Source organism: Squalius cephalus (assembly GCF_949319135.1).
Source record: "Squalius cephalus genome assembly, chromosome: 16".
NCBI lineage: Eukaryota > Metazoa > Chordata > Actinopteri > Cypriniformes > Leuciscidae > Squalius > Squalius cephalus.
Genome location: NC_137137.1, coordinates 3,658,443 through 3,680,433, shown reverse-complemented (window position 1 = coordinate 3,680,433; position 21,991 = coordinate 3,658,443). Strand labels below are relative to the sequence as shown.

The 21,991-nt window shown below is 36.0% G+C and overlaps 1 protein-coding gene across 2 annotated transcripts in view; it reads left to right on the top strand.

The window, feature by feature from the left end:
- Positions 1 to 21,956, top strand: part of LOC307173488 (septin-2) — a 38,494-nt gene extending 16,538 nt beyond the window's left edge. The window contains exons 8-12 of one of the 2 annotated variants that reach the window (XM_079896635.1): positions 14,690 to 14,791; positions 14,891 to 15,036; positions 16,159 to 16,242; positions 17,018 to 17,075; positions 19,530 to 21,956. In XM_079896635.1, the coding sequence (XP_079752761.1) occupies positions 14,690 to 14,791; positions 14,891 to 15,036; positions 16,159 to 16,242; positions 17,018 to 17,075; positions 19,530 to 19,598 (459 nt within the window). In that variant the 3' untranslated portion in view covers positions 19,599 to 21,956. Of the gene's footprint in view, positions 1 to 14,689; positions 14,792 to 14,890; positions 15,037 to 16,158; positions 16,243 to 17,014; positions 17,076 to 19,529 lie in introns of both variants that reach the window. The other variant, XM_079896634.1, reaches the window with a different exon arrangement.
- The last annotated feature ends 35 nt before the right edge of the window (positions 21,957 to 21,991 follow it).

Genomic DNA, 21,991 nt, shown 5'->3' with positions numbered 1-21,991 from the left:
AAAAGACCCAGTAATCACTGAACTCATCTTGTTTATGTTCTGACTAATCTTGAGTTTAGGCCGTTTCTGATTAAATGTCCCAATTGACCTCTGTCAGCGTCTTTTGTGTGTGTAAACATTGACTCATTACAGAAAATGGTCCTGTTAGAGACAGATTTAGATTAGAGACTAATGGAATCTTGTCCACATCCTGCAATCACTGCATGTTCGTCCATCTAAGTTGCAGGAAAGATTAGCCACTGTCAGCCATTTTAAGCTAAATGACCCAAACAGATGTCTATGTGTGTGTTCTCATGACGTGTGGAGCACAAATGCACGCTTTTTCGGGTTGAGATGTGTAGTGATGTCAAATAGAAATAGTTCATGCAGAAATACACAACTAATGTTTTCTATCACTCTTAATTAAATGTACTTCCTGGATGGCTCACAACACACAGGAAGACACAAGGCTTCATTGCTTATGCTGGTCCATATATAGACATCGCTTTGGACACTGAATGCTTGTATTTATAGTAGTTCCTGTTATTCGCCTGCTCCTTAGATGCCAGGTTTCTCTTCCTGCAGGTAATTTCAAAACACATTTTCATAAACATTCCCACATTGCTGTGTTTGTCAATCCATGTTTTATTTTTTAAAGGGGTAGTTCACCAAGAATGAAAATTCTGTCATCATTTACTTATCCTCACACATTTAACTTTATTTTTTCACACAAAAAAAATAAAAAAATAAAATAAAAATAATTTATATGTATATGTATGTATGTATGTATGTATGTGTATATATAAATCTATTATACATTTATATGTATGTATGTATGTTTGGTTGGTTGGTTGGTTATGTGAAGAAAGTTAAATGTGTATGTGTATATATACAGTACCAGTCAAAAGTTTGGAAACATTACTATTTTTAATGTTTTTGAAAGAAGTCTCTTATGCTCATCAAGCCTGCAGTTAAAAACAAACAAACAAAAAAAACAGTAATATTATGAAATATTATTACAATTTAAAATAATGGTTCTCTTTTTTAATATACTTTAAAATGTAATTTATTTTTGTGATGCAAAGCTGAATTTTCATCAGAAAGTACTCCAGTCTTTGGTGTCTTATGATCCTTCAGAAATCATTCTAATATGCTGATTTATGATCAATGTTGGAAACAGTTGTGCTGCTTAATATTTTTTTATAACCTGAGATACTTTTTTCAGGATTATTTGATGAATAAAAAGTTAAAAAGAACTGTATTTATTTAGAATATAAATCTTTTGTAACAATATACACTACCGTTCAAAAGTTTGGGAACAATAACTATTTTTTTTTTAAGAAATTAGTACTTTAATTCAACAAGGATGCATTAAATTGATAAAAGGTGATGGTAACGATTTATATTGTTAGAAATGTTTTTATTTTGAATAAATGCTGTTTTTATGAATAAATGCTGTTAACGTTTTACTCATCAATGAATCCTGAAAAAAGTATTCCAAAAAAATATATTAAACAGCACAACTGTTTCCATCATTGATAATAACTGAGTATCAAATCATCATATTAGAATGATTTCTGAAGGATCATAAGACACCAAAGACTGGAGTACTTGCTGATGAAAATTCAGCTTTGCATCACAAAACTAAATTACATTTTAAAATATATTAAAAAAGAGAACCATTATTTTAAATTGTAATAATATTTAATAATATTACTGTTTTTTTTTTAACTGCAGGCTTGATGAGCATAAGAGACTTCTTTCAAAAACATTAAAAATAGTAATGTTTCCAAACTTTTGACTGGTACTGTATGCATTACAAAAATAGCATCGCTTCCCTTCAGAAGACATTTATTAACTCCTTAGAGCCATATGGATTACTTTTATCATGGATGTGCATGCTTTTTTTAGGCTTAAAAAAAAGGGTACCATTTACTCCCATTATAATGCTTGGAAGAGCCTGGATATTTTCAAATATACCTTCTATTGTGTTTGGCTGAAAGAAGAACGTCATATACACCTAGGATGGCTTGAGAGTGAGTAAACTTTGGGATAATTTTCATTTTTGGGTGAAATAACCCTTTAAGCTCCAAAAAGCACTATAAAAGTAGTTAATGCATTGTATTCCAAGTCATATAAAGTGATACACTACCGTTCAAAAGTTTCAGGTCATAAGATTGGAAGAAATTAACGTTTATTCATCAAATCAGACTTTTCGTTTAAGCTTTATGTGAACTAACTACTGTTGTTGCTGTTGCTGAGAAACCCATGCCTACTTGAAACTTTGATTGTTTAAAACTTAATTTTAGGAAATTGCCCCATCAAATCTGAATGTTAAAGTCGATGAATTGGAGGAAGTTTAATGCTTGTTCTTTTCATTGGTACCTCCACAAATGCTTGAGTCCTTTTTCATACATCAGTGATTATCAGGAAAGTATGAACACTCCCTTCAGATTTCTGTCTACCTTTTCTTTTCCCAAGAAGACTCTTGAATGCAACTTCCAATAATCAGTTCTGAACTATGTGGAAGCGCAAGTCAGCATTTCCCGCATTTCTTGATGTCGTCGCAACCAGTAAAGGTTCCCAAAATCCTGCTGCCCCGGCCGTAAGAATGACGAATGGCCCATTGTGTCTTTGCGGCCTGACTGATATTTATGTTTAATTTTCACCCTCACTTTCTCACCGTGATAGCTTCGCTCTCATTCTCTCACAGGACTGCCACCCCTCTCCCAGATCTTTCTCGCACCATCATGAAAGGGGGAAGCAGCTTGTGTAGAACAATATGGCCTTCCTGTAATGTGTCAGGCCGATTGGCAGGGAAAGCCGGGTCAGCGTTGTGCAGGACTCTTATCAGTGGCCGGAGTGAGGTCATAAAACCCTGAAACTTATAAAGTACTCGAGGGACGTTTAGGTAGCTCTCGTTTCCTGCCATATCAGTGATATATGCCGAAGAGCTGCTCGTATGGAAACGCCAGCGGCAGGTCTTGTCCGTACGAGAAGGAAAGCCTTTGTGACCGAACTGACGTACATCTGGGAGGAGATTTGTTCAGTCGAGTTGCATGCGATTCCCACAGGTCAGGTTGTTGGTGCGCTTGGTGGGTTGCATTGTTGTGTTTATGTGAATTTGAATGTTATTGTTGATGTTTGCCATGCTGTGATCCCCATCACGCTCATATCTCAGTCTCCAAACTGTCAAAGCTTTCCTCTCTTTGTCCTCTCGGTTGGCTCAATGGGAGAAATGTACGAAAGCACCAACGAGCGTTGTGCAAGATTGTGTGGTTGCCAAACGTTACCAGCCTTGTTGTTTTTAAAACACAGTGGGGTCAAAAAGTCTGAGAGCACTTGTGAGAATGCATTATTTATTATAGCATCTTGAGCATCAGTGGAAGCATATACTTATTATTTATATATATATATATATATATATATATATATATATATATAGCAATATATATATATATATATATATATATATATATATATATATATATATATATATATATATATATATATATATATATATATATATATATATATATATATATATATATATAGCAAAAAAAAATATATATATATATATATATATATATATATATATATATATATTGCAAAAATATTGCAAATGTATGCTTATCGCAACAGCTTGCAATAATCTGGGTCATGAACAAAAGACAACGAGAAAATCACTCACAATTCATACGGTGAAAACTAAGCAGTGTTTTATTTTTACATTTGATTATTCAGTTTCTGTTGTTAAATAACCCTAATGTAGGATAATCTGAACCCCTAAACCCCAAGGATGTTAAAATAACTCTTCTTATGCTACAGTAAAACACTGCTGTTTGCTTTCAGAAGTTGTAGGGATGTTTTCTTTTCAAAAAAAGAATGTGAAACCTGTATGTTGGTTGTATAATTTTAATTATATTTTAAAGATAATTTAAGTTTATTTTACACACTTTAAGCATTATCATATCACATTATTTAATGAGTTATCGCATCGCATTTTTCTTCAATATCGTGCAGCCCTTATATATATATATATATATATATATATATATATATATATATATATATATATATATATATAAAAATATATAAAATATAAAGATTTAAATGCATATATATATATATATATATATATATATATATATATATATATATATATATATATATATATATATATATATATATATATATTTATATATACCATGTATATGGTTTTCAATGTTGTGTCATATTTTCTGACCACACTGTATGTTTGTTTTTGTGGCCATGTGGTCATTAAGCTCAGGGCTTTGGTGTTAAACGTGTTGTTTACTGTATGTTGTAGGACACTGTTATTCGTGATGTGTTAGACCAGTGAGGTCACTTTGTTTTCAAGGCTTTCTAGTTTTTTCATTCATCTGATCTTTATATTATGTCTTCCTCAACTGCAGAAGTTAAAACTGTGAATATCTCATGGTTTGGGTTTGTCCATGTCCACATTCCTCCCTTAAATGAGGGTGTGGATATTTGTGTATGTTCTCAAGCAGAATGATTGCATCCTGGAATTGCAGCTCACACAGCCCATATAAAGAAATAAATATCCAGCAACGGTCACATATGCTTTCTGTGACCAAGACTTGACTTTTATTTAACACTTCAGTTTTTCAGAATAGAGACTTGTAACACCTCCATTTAGAACGGCACAATCAAATCCAATTTGCTTTAAATAAACCTGCTTTTGAAGAAGCGTATTTAATGTTTTAAAAGTAAAAATCACTAATAATCTATTACTCGCCCTCATACCGTTCCAAATCTGTTTCTGAGTTAATTTATTTTATAGGACACACAATGAGTGTTGGAGTGCTCACACTTTTGCATGCAAGTCTTTCAAACTGCAAAAAGGACATAAAACCACCAAGAAAGTACTATTTAAATAGTCCATACAGCTTGAATAATTACTAATAACAGTGATTTAAATGGTGAATAATGGCTTACATTTCTGTCTGACTTGAAATATAGCGCACAAATCATATGGACTATTGTTATACTACTTTCATGGTGCCTTTGTGTCCATTTAAAGCTTGAAAGCCTCAATGACCAGTATGATTATTCTAAATTGTCATACAGGTTTAGAAATGCATGATGGTAATTAAATATAAATTGTTTCTTTAAAGAGCAAAATGTGATGCTGATAATGAAATGCTAAGATGTCTTCAGCAAGAAGTTACAATCAGCTCAAATTCTGCTGTTCTTATCCAATTGTTCATACTTTAATTGTAGCATCTGGTTGCCAAAGGCCTCCACACACACACACACACACACACACACACACACACACACACACACACACACACACACACACACACACACACACACACACACACACACACACACACACACACACACACACACACACACACACACACACACACTCATCCCTGACTGGAATTTGCTGGAGTGAGCTTCTTCTCGCATCCCGCTGTTTCAGAGACGCCGGATTAACATTAGCCCTGGTACCAACACACACAAACAGGTCCAAGTAATTGGTCAGTCCTGTTGAGTTTCTTTCAGAATTATATAAAACCCCTGTGTGTTTTTGCACGAATGAAAGACCTTCACGAGCTGCAGGTAGCCAGCGGTTTTATCCCGAGACAAGGGATCACAGTTAAGAACTTCACGGCTTTTCAGTTTGACACGCTTTACTGCTGAATAGTGATTTTTACAGTATTTCATAACTGTTCATAATGCTGAGTTCTGTCATTTTAAACCACTAAGTAGAATCTGCATGATAAACAAAGTGTTTTTGTGTTAAAAGCGACGGTTTTAAACCGTGTAAAAACTGCAGGGAGTGGCTGGATTCAAGGTGCTTATTCATGCTGAAACTTGACTGTGAGAAACTACTGTTTTGCTCCCTGAAGTATAATCTCATAATAATTGGTCTGTAGACAGGAAAACTATATTTACCTTATTTTGATGTGTTATGTACTTAAATAGTGCCTGTCCTGTTTGTGGCTCCTATTTTTGTGCAAGTGACCAAATGTTTACGAGCCTTTTTAGTTGTACAAGTGTTACATTATCCAACTAGTGCACAGTTATTAAGATTGTGTCATTTAGAGATTCTTCTGTAATCAGGTCATTTTGTTTGTGACCTAGTGCACTATTTTCCTTTACATTCAAAGCATTTTCTGGCACTCCCAACAGGTTCCCAGAGTGCCAGATCCATGTTTAGGTGCTAATATTTACAGATGCAATATTTTAACACATTCATATTTTTATGTCCTGTCTGTTTGCATTCACAGTTCAGTTTTGTGCTGCATGAAGTGATTTGTGTGCATATTGATCCATGCCGTGTTGTACAGTTGGGGAGCACATTCTCGTCTCTCAGTTGTTCCTCAAATGTGCATTTTAAGGCGTTCTGTGCTTTAAAATGTAAGTTGCTTACCGAGTGCTTCATAAGGACTGCAACTAGCATAAAGATTTGAGCTTGACTAACTGATTTAGTCTTTATATATCAACTTGTTTGCTACTTATGTTTACATTGAACTGCAAATTAAGGCACGTTCACACCAAGAACGATAACTATATTAGCATCCACACCGGGTGACGATATCGTTCTGTTTATTCTAAGTGCGCTGCCGTTTTGTTGTCGATTTAAATGCTCAAGCTTTTTAGAGTCGGATGGATTCTGATTGGCTGCCGATGTTTTAATTGTTCATCATATATACTTTCTCTTTGTCGTGGGGGTGTAATGGTACATGTATTCGTCCCAAACCGTCCCAGTACGTACGTCATGGTTCGGTGCATACAATCAGACTACGAAAACAGTCAGTCACAGGCGATCCACACTCCAATCCAGAAGGGGGCACACGGAGTAATGCAACACTGTTTGCTAACCAGGAAAAAGAGTAGAAGAAGAACAGACAATCTACGTATCAACCCAGATGACACGCAAGAGCTTGCTAGTAGCCTATACGCTGAGTTTCAATACGTTTTTGTGACGCTCTCCACAAACTTCATGGAAAGGGAACCGGGGCGGTATCCTGTTTGTTTTCTTTAATTTACAAAAGAACAATGTTTTGTTTTTATTCTGAGTGGTCACAAATAAAAATAGACCCTTTACAGTTTTGAATCTCTTATCTGTTTAGCCATAATGAGTATTGTTGTTTAATGAGACAAAATCATTTGGCATTGTGCCGATTGTGTCGTGCAAGTCTCACTACTACAGTCCAGTGATGAAATATGCATGGAAATGGGAAGCCTCAGGTGCCACTTCACTCGCTGTCTCCTCGTGGAAAGGTGAAGTAGGCTCAGATGTGGGATAAATGGCACTTTTCTCTCCTTGCTCATCTTTGAAAAAAAGCGTAATGATATTGAACTTTGCATTCGGTTTACACTAAAGGAGGCTGTACTGTACCAATAACCTCAGGGGAGACTAAACACTCCTCTTGCTAGTTGGAACAAACTGTAACTTGCACTAATGTCTGTCCAAAATAAATGAAAAGAAACCTAGCATTGGGGATTTGTTGCTTTTTTTTTTTCTGTTGTACCGAACTCATGTCGAACCGTGACCCCAAAACCGGGGTACGTACCGAACCATGACTTCTGTGTACCGTTACACCCCTACTTTGTCGTTATCATTATAGTTATCATCCCTTGTGTAAACAAGCCTTTAGACCCCAAACTTTTAAACCGTGCTTAATGCATTTTTTCTTTATTCATGCATGCAACCAGATCTGATCTGCACCTGATCTCAAGGGAAAATCAGAATTGGTTGACCATGTACATGCAGCTTGATTGAGCACTTGGCTGAAGAGACCAATTCCAACATCCAGCCCACACATGCTTTGCCCAGTCGTACCCACAAATAGTCTTGCTCCGCAAACACATGGTCACGACTCATAATGCATCCTATGACAAACAAATTACAAGCATAATAGTTGAAACTCACTTCCCTTTTCAGTTCAGAGCCATGGAGAAACTCCCGTGCCATTGTTCCAGGCCAGACTCCAGGTGCCTCTGCCAATCGCGTGGAGGTGCTGCCAATCCAAACACATTTAACCTCAGAGAAAGACAGGGGGAGCTAATGATTGTGTTGAAGCCTGCGCCGATAACTCGCTTCGAGATTCTCGTGCTGCCAATAGATTCTGGAAAATCCTTGTGCCAGTGTGTGAAAGGTTCTTGATGTTTTGTTTAGGACATCATTTGTTTTATTTATTATATCAGGGGACGAAGACGCTACTTCTCAAAGAGGATTTTAGCATGCTGACAGGTTGTCATGCTTTTGGATCCTTTGGATACATTAACTGTCAGCACACTTAGAAAAGGTTGCATCCACAAATTCAACCTTTCTGGTCATGTAAAACTTTAGTCATGGAAGAATTGCTTTTTGTACTTTTATTTTAATATTGGTCAATGTACTGTACACCAGTGTTATTTTAGTATTATATTATAGTTTTTATTTAATGTTGAATTAGCTTTCATTTTTAAATAAATAAATGAATTTTTGTACAATTTTTGTTTTGTAACATTTCAAATTTTCATTTTGAATCTAATATTTAGAAATGTTTTTGCAACTTGAAGTTAACAAAAATGTTTTTAATTTAGGTAAGTAATTAACAATAATAAAACACAGACTAATAATTGTGCACTATTCTATGCTTCGTGTCGGCAAGTTCTTTGCCTCCACGTCGTGCATTAAAATCGTTTAATAGTGTATTGTGCGTCATTTGTAAGTAAAAAAATGTATAGAGCACATTTAAATTCAGCTTACACTGACCAAAGTGCTGTACTAAACAATCATGAAATACAATAAAATATCAAATAAAATAGAGTATAAATCCAAGATGACAGTTACTAATCCATAAATGAATAATCAGGAAAGGCTAAAGAGTAAAGATGTGTCTTAAGTCTAGATTTAAAAACATAAATAGAAGGAGTTGAATTGAATTGAATCCTAAAAAAGACAGGGAGCCAGTGAAGAGAAGCTAAAATTGGAGTGATGTGATCACGTTTTATTGCATTAGTTAACAGTCTAGCTGCTTCATTCTGAACCATCTGTAAACCTGCCAATGAAGATTGAGGAAGACCATGCATGAATAACTTTTTCCAAGTCTTGAAAGCAAAGTGTCTAGAAATGATTCTCAATTGACCTCTCGCCGGCCCCTCCCCCAAAACGGCCATTGTCCAATCACACATCATAGCAACCGTTACTATGTGAGCAGGTCCGACAAGCATTGACTCCAAGCAAGATGGTGAAGCGGTGCGCCCATGGCGTTTGTAAATCGGACACTAGATACCCCGAGAGATTGTCTGGAGGAGTTGTGTTCTTTCCATTCCCAAAGCCGAAAACACAACGTGAGCGGTGCCTACAATGGATAAAACAGTGTGGACGGCCCCACTCCCAGTTAAATGTGTCGAACATTACGAAGCATAAATACGTCTGCTGGCTGTGGTATCTCTGGCTACTTAAAGGTTTTTTTTGGGTTTTTTTTCTGATCTGAAAAACTCCTATCTGTAACTCAAAAAACATAATATTGTCTGAACCGCAAGTTTTATGATCCGTTGCCCCACTAATAAATATTATGGTAAGTGCATTATGAAAGACAATCAATGAAAGTTATTTAGATGCAAATTAAGGCTATGTCTGGTTAAACAGTTATTGTGTGATTTTCGTTTATTGTGCTTTGTCAACTTGAAGCATGAATTTGAGAAAGAAAATCGTTTTTGGAAGAAAATGCACCACATACTTTTGTCAATGATATATAGCTAAAAGATTGTAAAAGCTTTTAGTTCACCCTGCCTAATTGTAGTTGAAAAGTCAAATTAAGCTTGATTAATGATATACTGTGACTGATAAAATAAACTACAGCATCGAGAATATAACTCCCATGTGTTTTGCAGCATTTAAAACTGTAGTCATAGTGTTATGCGAAAAAACACATAAGAAATTATTGCTGACAGCACTTTTATTTTCAGAGACAGTTTTTTCTTTCACACAAAAACACAACAGTGAGTGTCTTTCAATGCTTTTTAAACACTTGTTTCCTTGTTCTTTGTCATATCACAAATGATGTGTATGAACACCGGTAAGCATTAGCCTCGGTAGAGACGTAGATAGTAGTCGTGTCTCCTTCATTGCGTATTTTTATATTTTGAATACATCCCTCCACTGCATACTGTAACCCCTTTTGCCTCGATCTGGAGGATATCGCGGAGGTATTGCTCCAAAAAAGGTCACTGACACGCACGGGTATACCTCTTCCCGTCATGGCAATCTGTCGCGCTGGTCGTGTTTGATCATTTGTTTGTCGGACGTAGCAAGGGGGGCGGGGCTCGGCGAAAGGCTAATTGATAGTATGAGCTAATTTGTTTTCAAGACAAAGCTCAGAGTCGAAGTTAAAGGTCCCGTTCTTCGTGATCCCATGTTTCAAACTTTAGTTAGTGTGTAATGTTGCTGTTAGAGCAGTGGTTCCCAAACCTGTCCTGGAGTACCCCCAACACTGCACGTTTTCTTTGTCTCCCTAATCAAACACACCTGATTCAACTCATCAGCTCATTATCACATGGGTTAATGAGCTGATGAGTTGAATCAGGTGTGTTTGATTAGGGAGACAAAGAAAACGTGCAGTGTTGGGGGTACTCCAGGACAGGTTTGGGAACCACTGTGTTAGAGCATAAATAATATTTGTAAAATTATAAAGCTCAAAGTTCAATGCCAAGCGAGATATTTTATTTAACAGTACGCCTACATTGAACGGCCCGTTTGGACTACATCCCTCTACTTCCTTCTTTAATGACGTCAGTAGAACCGTGTTTTGACTAACCTCCGCCAACAGAAATGCTCCCTCAACTCTACCGAAATTCGTTTAGTACTTGCGCACTTCTTATAACTTACTGTGTTTACTCAGCTCTTACGGTGATTTTTACGTTACTGAGAGTTTCTGATATTATCATCATTCCGTGAGATGAAATTGTCCTGAGAGACTGAGTGCGAGCTCATGAAGCTCCGCCCCCTGTGCCGGGAGCAGCAGCTCATTTGCATTTAAAGGGCACACACTAAAACAGCAAGTTTTTCTGAGCCCCAAAAAATGACAATTTAAACATGCTGTAAAAAATTATCTGTTGGGTATTTTGAGCTGAAACTTCACATACACACTCTGGGGACATCAGAGACTTATTTTACATCTTGTGAAAAGGGGCATAATACGGGACCTTTAACTCATAACTTTTTTGCATGTGACTTAGCATATGGAGTGAGATTGTCTAAGTTACTATCTATAGAGTTTCTGGTTTCGGAGGGACCAAAGATAATCACCTCAGTTTTCTCATTGTTCTCAAGATGGAGGAAATTATTTGCCATCCACTATTTAATATCCTCAAGACAGTCCATGAGAGGCTTCAGAGAGTCTGCTGAGAGTCTCTAGATTTTATTGGAAGGTGCATCTGAGAATCATCGGCATAGAAATTAAAATACATTTTTACATTTCCTAATTATATTACATAGTGAAAGCATGTACAGATTAAAGAGCAGTGGCCCCAGAATGGACCCTTGAGGAACCCCACAGGAGAGAAAAACTGGCCAGTAGCCACTGAGAGTATATCATATTTAAGATATGACTCAAACCAGAGTATTTCAATGCATGTCTGAAGGATATTGTCATCTAAAGCGGCGCTCAGATCCAGTAAAATCCAAATTTAACCAGACAACCGCAAGTAACAAATCATTCATCACTTTTAACAAAGCCGTTTCAGTACTGTGATAAGTTATAAAACCTGATTGAAATGGTTCAAGTATCCGAGTCGAATTTAAAAACGGACGTAACTGTGATAGGACAACTTTTTCCATAACTTTTGAAAGAGAGGGCAATTTTGAAATAGGACGATTTACATCAGCATTGGGCTTTTTAAGCAACGGCTGGAAAACCGCATGCTTTAAAAACGAAGGCGCAGTGCCAGAGACTAAACAGGAATTAATTATTACTTGACTGCTAGAACCAGTAGTATCAAACGAACCTTTAATGATGTCAGAGGGAACAACATCGTGGGGTGAAGTTGTAGACTTCATCTGCATCTCTAATTTCCTCAGGTCAGAGAAAGACACCGGCTGGAAACTATTCAAAGTAGAGTATTAGAGTGAGAAGGAATAAGGGAGGATCCGATGCCATCAGTCTTTTCAATAAAAAACCTCAAAAATCTCTCACATATATCAAGAGATGGTTCTACATTATTAGAGATATCAGGATTGTTGAATCTGGGGCAGTCTCTAGATTGAGTCTCCAACGAACTTCTGATGTGCAGCTATATTTAACGATCGAAATGATAGCATCAACACAATGTATTAACTGGAGTTTAAAAAAACACAGATAGGCAGAACGCCAACTGGTATTTAAAAGCTGACGGGACAGACGGCTAACCGACAAACACATTAGCTGCCTGGGACGACTTTAGGACACAACTACTGATTAGCCGCTTATAAAATTGTCAAAATATGTCTCTAATATACTTTTTTGGTTTCAGTTTTTATATACGGCCATATCTTAACTTCCTTTCCTGTTCCTGTGCATAAAAGTCACTATTGTGCCATTTTTCTTTGTTCATTGTGAAGCGACGTGTTTATTTTCCCATTTGGAGGTCAAGTCATCCAAAAAAATTCAATTTCTCCATCTGTCCACGCCCCAGATTTGGCACGAATGGGTAAGATGGACCCTTATAAATCTCGCACCCTTCTTCATTTTGTTGCTCACCACGGATTCTGTTTGATCAGAGGAAGCTTGTCTACAGTCATGTTCCCCACGGGCGCAACTGTGCCGTGTTTATTTGGACTCCGAACACGCAACAATGACACCCATGCAAACAATAACACACACGGTCCTGTTTCGCTGCGGTTCCTCGCTATGAAAACACGACTAATCATAACAGGAGGGGGTTTCTGTGAAGACCAGCGGAGCAGGAGCTGCTCTCCCATTGATTCGCCGTCCCCGCTGAGATTACATGAAAGCACTTAGAATGTCAGGAAGAGGCTTCTGGTGGCGTTCTGGGCGTCATTACGTAATGGCATTGTGAATGTGCTTCTTAGAAAAACAGCTTTGAAGTTAGAAAAATAAATCCTAATGTCTGATCCACCACAGGTGCTTCAGAAGTGCTATTTTTTATATACATATTTTTGGCTTAAGCAATGCTGTTTTTCAATCGCATATTCTGTTTATTAGCCTACTCACTTAAAAACGAATAACCCAACTATGGGTTGGTATGGCACCTTCCCAAATGTGGGTTATTTCAACCCAATGCATTGGGTTAAACTTTAGTTGGGTTAAAATAACCCAACAGTCGAGTTAAATTATTTATTTATTTAGCACTGCTTCAGCTGTGACAGACCATCACTAAAGTCCCTTTAAGACCTTTGCTATCACGAATACCGTAAAACAGGCCTAATGCTAGATAGTGATTTCAGACTAGGCCTACTTAGTTTATTGTAGTAGGTAACTTACTACTAGCTAGGATTCATTTCCTTAGGACTAAAGGGAACTTCGTTTTTTAAAAATATCAAATTCAACTATATAAAATTAATTATATTCAACGTCTCAGTACACAATACTTAATGTTATATATACATAAAAACGTTATATATATACATAAAAATATGACATACCTTTCATAATCAGGATGTAGCAGCAGCTTCTGTGACTGTCTGTCACTGGACCGTTAAAATTTGAACCGTTGCTGCGGAAACCGTAGGCTATTTAACCCAACAGTCGGGTTATTTCTAGAAATTACCCAACGATTAAAAAAAAAAAATGACCCAATATTTTTGGAAAATAACCCAACATAGTGACCCAATATGTGTAACCCAACGGTTGGGTTAAACAAATAACCCATCTTTTTTTTTTTTTTTTGCTTTGCATCATAGTTTTCACTGGTTCAGGTTGGTGTAAGGTGAAAATCTTGATGGATGTGTTCAGGTCATAGGGTAATTGGGGCAAGATCTGTTTCGGACAGATTGTACCTGTTATCTGACGGGCTCTAAACTCCCTACGTGTGGATCCAGAAAGTCGTTTATATTGAGTGATTCATAAGATTCCTGTTCTCAGCATCAAAGAGTTTCCTCGGGTCTCTCTGAGAGCGTTCCAGATGACAACATGCTGAGAGAACGTTGAAAGTTGTAGTGTCCAATGAGTTTTTAATGCTTTTTATGTCCATGCCAGAAAGCAGCCATGTGTGTGTATATATGTGTTTTTTTTTTTAAATGAATAATTTATTTTAATTTAATTAATTCTAAATGTAATGTTATTTTAAATTAACCCTTAAACTTAATGATTCATTTACAAGTATAATTAAGATGTATAATGTTTTAACTTATGATGTATATAAACGTACATAAATTAAGAATTTATTGTTATTCTGCATTTATTGAATAAAAATTAGAAATTTACACTATTTAATTTAAAATTTACAAGTATAATTATGATTGTTCACGCTTATAATTCAGCTAAATCGATTACACTGGGTCTGAACGTAAAGGTTTTTAGCTTATATAAATACATTTATAATATATAATATATTTAATATAGGTATATGCGTGTATGTATAGTTAATGTTAAATAATTATTTAATTTAAAATATACAAGTATAATTAAGATTTTTTTTGCGCTTATACTTCAGCTAATTCAATTGCACTTGGTCCACAGACCAAGGTTTATAGCTTTTAAAAAGTTTTTATTTCGTGCAGATTTTAGATGAGATCAGTGAGCAAGGGATCCGGATCTACCAGCTTCCCGACGCTGATTCGGACGAAGACGAAGAATTCAAGGAACAGACGCGTGTCCTAAAGGTCAGAGGTCAAAGTTTTTAAGTTCATTATCAGCTCTGTAACACTGCCCGACCCCCCCAAAGGCTTTGATTAAAGTTGAACGAGTGTGTTTGTGTGCAGGCCAGCATCCCGTTTGCCGTCATCGGCTCCAACCAGCTGATAGAGGTGAAGGGGAAGAAGATCCGTGGACGCTTGTACCCGTGGGGGGTGGTGGAGGTGGAAAACCCCGAGCACAATGATTTCCTCAAGCTGCGCACTATGCTGGTGTGAGTACACACACACACACACGTTACCTAAACACGTTTAACCTCCTAAATATGAGAAACATAATAGTAAAAACTGAAAAGGTGAAACTGTTTACATGTCCATTTCCACCCTCTGAACCCGAGAGTCCAACAGAATATTTTTGTTGCCGTTTCTTTTGTAAATGAAACTCTTCACATGCCAAATGAGTAACAAGGCTTACTTAACAATGCAAAAACACTTTAAAATCAGATAACAAGGACCGGGTGATTCGTACAAAATGTTTCATTCCAAAAGTAAAAAATCTTTTTGCATAAAGAAAATGAATCCAGTTTTATGACCATTAAAATGTATGCATTTTCAACGCACATGTCTACTCCAAATTCTCTTTAATGTAATGCGTCTGCATGATTTATTTATTCTCAATGGTGATTCTCATAAGTCATGAGTCTCAAAACTGTATTTTAATGAGAAATTAACACCTTACAATAAGGTTTTATTTGTTAACTATATTCAACATTAACTAACGACGAACAATACTTCTACATTTATTAATCTTAGTAAATCTTGGTAATTTCTACATTTACTAAAGTTGTATTTGTCAACATTTGTTAATGCACTGTAAACTAAAATAAAATAAAAAGAACAATTAGAGCTTTACTAACATTTGCAAAAATGAATGATTGCTTTATAAAAAAATATTTCTCATGTTAACAAGTGAGACCTTAATGTAGAGTGTTACTGAAAACTAAATGCATTTAAATCAGCATACAAAATAAAAGGTAGAATAACAGATCCCACAGTGATGTACAAATACTTCAAATAATAATGTTTTAAGTAAGGGATACTTTAAATAATATTAATTAGTGAAGGGTTATTTTGCAATACATTATTGAGAAATTTAGGGAAATATGATTCATTATTATGAATATGAATATTATTATGGAAAAATAGGCTGTAATTTCTTTATGCAAAAATATAGTTTCTTATTTCTTTGATTTTGGAGGAAATATGTCCCGTGAGATATCTTATAAGACATAATTTGGGTGACTGTTGGCATGATTTCTCCATTTGTTCTGCAGCGCCCTCTGCTGACATAAATCTGTAAGCTTAATGTGTGTGTGTGTGTGTATGTGTGTGTGTAGAACTCACATGCAGGACCTGCAGGAGGTCACTCAAGATCTCCACTATGAGAACTTCCGTTCAGAGAGACTAAAGCGAACTGGCAGGTAAGGCAAATCAACAAACACGATCCCAGATTGCCAAGGGGTCATAAAGTGCCGTTGTCCTAGTTAATCACTGTTCTATTGACACCCGGCATATATACACACATTTTAAAAGTTAATAACTGCTCAATTTAAAGATTTTAAAGTTGAGACATGATGATCAAACATTACTCAGTTAATCACAAACTTGCTTGTTTGATTGGTAAAATAGAAATAGTGCAGAACCTTAAATATTTCTGAAGGGATTTTCCATAAAACTTATTTTAAATTTGTCAAAATCCTACAAATAAGACTGTCTGACCCTACTGATCCCCACTACGCGTGAATGGAGTTTGCACATTTCCGTGGTTAATAGGACTCTATATACTTAATTCAATGTCTCCTTAATTTATAGCATTAAATTATTTTTTTCTCAAAGCTAACGCACAACAAATAGCAGAACAAAATGTAAGCTGTCAGTGAAACGGGCTTAACTCGTGTGACACATCTGCGTCGTGTTTCAGTGACTTGTGATGCACAGTTTGGGTTTGTCCAAACTTATATATACATATATTATATACATAAAATGTTTCCCAGTTTAATTCTCACATTTATAGTATTTAGAGCTCCTAACTTAATATATAAGCTGTGTTACTATGAGGAATGATTAGCTCAAAATGTAAATCTGCTGGTGCGAGGTACTTCATCTAATTGAGATATTTATACCGCTGTGTCGGCATGCAAGGGATTTGAGTGAATGTTTGGTGTATTTTTGTGCTAAAACCATGTGTTCCAGCAGGGCGGTTGAGGAAGAAGTGATGGACAAAGACCAGATCCTCCTGGAGAAGGATGCTGAGGTATGACACATATGCATATCATTTTGACAATCGGTTCAAACTACATCACTATATATTAAGATTTTGTAATGTTTTTGAAAAAAATCTCTTCTGCTCACCAAGGCTGATGTAAAATATACAGTAAACAGAGTAATATTGTGAAACCATACATATCGTCCATTTCATGCTTAATTTGTTTGCGAAACTCTGGCCTATGGGAATGTATATCCCAGTCAGGTGCGGATGCAATCAGTGCAGTTTATAAACATGCACTCTGCACAGGAAATGACATCAACTTCCTGCAGCACTGAACATAGAGTATGTACACTTACAATGTAAAGAGTGTGTGTATACAGGTTTAAAGGGATAGTTCACCTAAAAATTAAAATTAGCCCATGATTTACTCACCCTGAAGCCATCCTAGGGTTATACAGCAATCTTCTCTCAGACGAATACGATCAGAGTTATATTAAAAAATGCCCTGGCTCTTCCAAGCTTGACAATGGGAGTGAATGACTTTAGAAGTCCATTGAAGCGCATCTATTCATGATTAAAGTGCTCCACACGGCTCTGGCGGATTAATAAAGGCCTTCTGAAGTGAAACAATGCGTTTGTTTAAGAAAAATATCCATATTTAAAACTTTATCGACTAAAATAACTAGCTTCCAGCTGACGGCCTATGCATCGATTTACGTAACGTAATGACGAACGCGGGATGTTTGAACCGCGAGAGGCATCAATTGCTGTCATTACGTTGTGTGTCAAGTTCAAGGGTTAAGCCCTGTTCACACCGCCAGCGACTTAGTCGCTGTATGTCGCTAGTCTCTGTACTGTGAAGTCGCTTGTGGGCGTTCGTAGTGCTGTTGCTCTAATGTGATTGGTAGACTGCAAGTCTGGCCATATCTATACAAAATACCATCACAAGTGATATATACAACTGTATCATTTTAATTAGGCTCAAAAGAAACGGTATGCTGTTGGGAGAGTGTTTTTATATATCCACAGCAGTGTTCAGTGGATTCAATCATTTAGCCTAACGATCGATCAATCAACAGATTAACTCATACTGTCATAAATTACTAAAACGTCATTCGAATTTGACAAATAATCAATTTTCTTGTCTCTAATAGTCAACATAATGCAGGGGAAACTGTAAAATGAACTGCAGAAGTGCTAAACTTGCATCATAAAATTACAACACTCAAACTAAATGTGTGAATTAAACTCGACAGTTTCTTTTTCATGTATCATTTTATTATATCCATGTTTGTGGTTACAGTCAAATCATATAAAACAGTGAAATTGCCCTCGAACTCTTCTGTCTTGCCTGCACTCGAGACGGTGACGTGAGCTGAGCTCCACTGAAAGTCTTCTTTCCTATTGGTTGTTGCTCGCGAAAATCGCTTCTCATTTGCATAAAGTTAAAATTTCTGAACTTTTGTCGCTTGACGTCGGAAGTCGCCAGCGCTCCATTGAAATGAATGGGATCATCGCTGCGTGTCGCTGGCGGTGTGAGCTGGGCTTTACTCTTTTGCCGTAAATCATTTTTGGGTGAACTATCCCTTTAAGCTGGCGAAAAGATAGTAAAACCTGAAATCAGCTACATTATGGGAAGCAGCCAAAAGCCCCAAAGAGGAAAACAGATTAATAAACATGCTGAATAAAGTTTTAATTAATATGTAAAAGTGCAAAAGTGAGCGTTAGGTTTAAGGGATAGAAAATATCATTAGCTTGAAAATGATATTGGAAAATGGAAAGACTGCACCAAGATACAAAACAACCACAAGTGTGTTTTAAGCATCATCTTCATCATCAGTGATGTATTTAGAGGAGCCGTTGTGTACAGTATGTTCTCTAATTATCATGATTGTAGTGATTAGACCTTAATTAGAGTGCTGTGTAATTGTGTTTATGTTTCACTGTGTTTATGTGTACGTGTCAGTCTACACGAGGTGTAACAATGTTAGATGCTGTGAAGTAAAGTGTGAAAATACACAAACGCACACTTCTGATCGGAAATTTAGCTGGAAATGATATGTCCTTTATTGCACCAGATGAAGATACACACACACACACACACACACACACACACACACACATACACAACTGTACAAAAATTTGGGGTTGGTAAGATTTTGTAATGTTTTTGAAAGAAGTCTCTTCTGCTCACCCATGCTGCATTTATTTGGGGGAAAAAAGAAAAATACAGTAAAAACAGAAATATTGTGAAATATTATTACAATTTAAAATAACAGTTTTCTATTTAAATATATTGTAAAATGTCATTTATTCCTGTGATAAATTTTCAAAGCTGAATTTTCAGCATCATTACTCCAGTCTTCACATGTCACATGATCCTTCAGAAATCATTCTAATATGATGATTTGCTCAGGAAACTTTTCTACTTATTAATACAGGGATTAATTTGTTTATATATATGTCTTATATACATATCCGCTTTTTCTTCTTTTGCAGCTGAGACGCATGCAGCAGATGATCGCTCAGATGCAAGCTCAGATGAAGATGAAACCGGGAGACGACTAAGTGTGCGTGTGTGCGTGTGTGCGTGTGTGTGTGTGTGTGTGTGTGTGTGTGTGTGTGTGTGTGTGTGTGTCTGTTTGTATGTTGTGGGAACAGGAAGTGCCATCTGACTGGAGGTTGCATTTATCCTACCCTTTTCTAAACACTATTTTCTCATATCCCTCATGTTTATCAGATTGATGGAACATAATGTTAACGATGCCTAATTAATGTAACCAATCACTATCGCAGCTCCGCCCATATGAATAACCTCGCCACTGAAACCAACGGTCCATTATGATGTCGTTTAATCAAGTCTTTGTCCAATCAGGTTAGATGCCGTAAATAATTTATATCATGATTCTACTGACAATGTTCAGCATATGTTCGTCTGTATATTGATCGGGGTTTGTGGTCAGCTCAGCTGTATTTAGACCCCGAAGGCATGTTTTTCTCTGCCAAAACACTCTTTTTAAGCTGCTTGGCTTGTACCAGTCGTGCTTTTCATGCATCAGACTGGGATACGTTTACCAGATAACCTCGTCGATACTTTATAGAGTGCTTGTGGATAAATAGGATCAAATGAGTGGATGTTGTACTCGTAGATGCACCTGGTCAAGTTTACAGTTTTATCAAATGGACAGGTTCATAATCGTGATGCCTTCACAGACATGAATTAATATCAGAGTTTGTTTAAAAATGTTTGTTTGTGTTCAGAAAAAGCGGTCATGTGTGCTTAGCACTACGTTCTTGATGGAGAAACATAGACTGAGATGCATGTAAAATTTCATCACTATCAAAGAAAATTGTCTTTCTTTTCAATGCATTTAAATCTCTATTTGTCAAGTCAAGCTGTGCGCCGGGCAGCGTTTCCCTCTAGTGGACGCTACGGGAAAACAAGCTGAAGTCCGATTGAAAGCACATAAAAGCTACTTTGCCAGATTGGATCATGAAAAAACTAAGACTACAATTGGACAATCTCTTGACATCATGTTGCATTTTGTCAATAATGCAATATCTGATCAGTATCTTTTTTGAAAGGAAACATTGCACAAGAGTTCACCTTTCATATTTAGAAAGCGTGAATATTAATGGTACTAAAATGAGGATAAAGACAAGTTATGTTTATTGTGGACGCACTGGGTGTCAGCTGTATTTTAATTCACAGAAATGCCTTAAAACTCCACTTAGATGCACACATTTGTAGGCTTTCTCTTCTTTTATACTTATATTCTCATGGTGTGGGGTTTTCTATCAGTTTTATTGCTTTTTTACTTTATTTACTACTTTGAACAATAACATCTACTGCAGTGGACTTTATATTTTTTGTTTACCAGCTGGTACGTTTTACTGTATGTTTTAAAAGTTGGTCTTAACGGTCTAAGAAACGCACCATCAGACATTTGACAGCATTGTAGTGAGTAATCTGCTAATCATTGATGTCTGCAGTAAACACACTGATTTTGTTTTGTTGTCTTTGTGGTTCAGCCCAGTTATTTTGGCTTGGTTATCTCCTGTTTAGGCCTTTTTAAAGAATTAACAGTTGTGCGGTACGGTAACGCTTACTTCCCTGTTTTACATCTTCCTTTTTGTACTTGCTCGTGTTGAGAAATAAATAGCTTTCTGAGTCATTTGTTTTGAATGCTTTAATTTTCTGCAAGCATGAATGTTTGAATTCTCCGTAATGGTTTTGTGTATTTGTATGAATATCATTAATTTCCCTTCGTACACGTTAAATTATATTTTGCTCAAAAGTGAAAGATGGGACTCTTTCATTCACCATTTTTGACTAAAGTTTCATTGATGCTGCTAATGTTATGCTTATCCTGATTAATTTTTAAAAAGAATGCTTGGCACATGCTTTTTTTTAATGAAAAAATATAAAATGCTTTGACACCAAATAAAGTTTTTTTTTTTTTTTTTACTAAACAAATTAATAGAGTGAATTATTAAGTAAAAGCCTTACATATTATTTATTCAAGTACTTTTAACTAGATTTAATATGATTAATGAAAAGATTTTTATATTGTAATGATATTTAAATGTAATATTTTATTGCACCAGTTTGATTGTCTTTGTAAATTCAAAATTACACGTTTGCTAAAGTAACAAGCACAGCTGTTTTTTTTATTGCAAGAAAAATGACAGGATGTTAAACAATTTCAAGCAGACATATATGTACATATGTACACATATGTACATGTATGTCTATATATACTTTTTAGTATTTATTTTTTTACTATTTATTTTTTTTATTGCAGAATTTATACATACAATCAGGGAGATGAAGCATGGTTGTATCTCTTTCAATGAACAATAACAACAGCAACAAAAAAATAAATATCCTGGATTTGCATGCATCAAAAAAATAGAATTGCTCTGAAAAGAAAAGAAAAAAAAAAGTAAAAAGAAAAGCA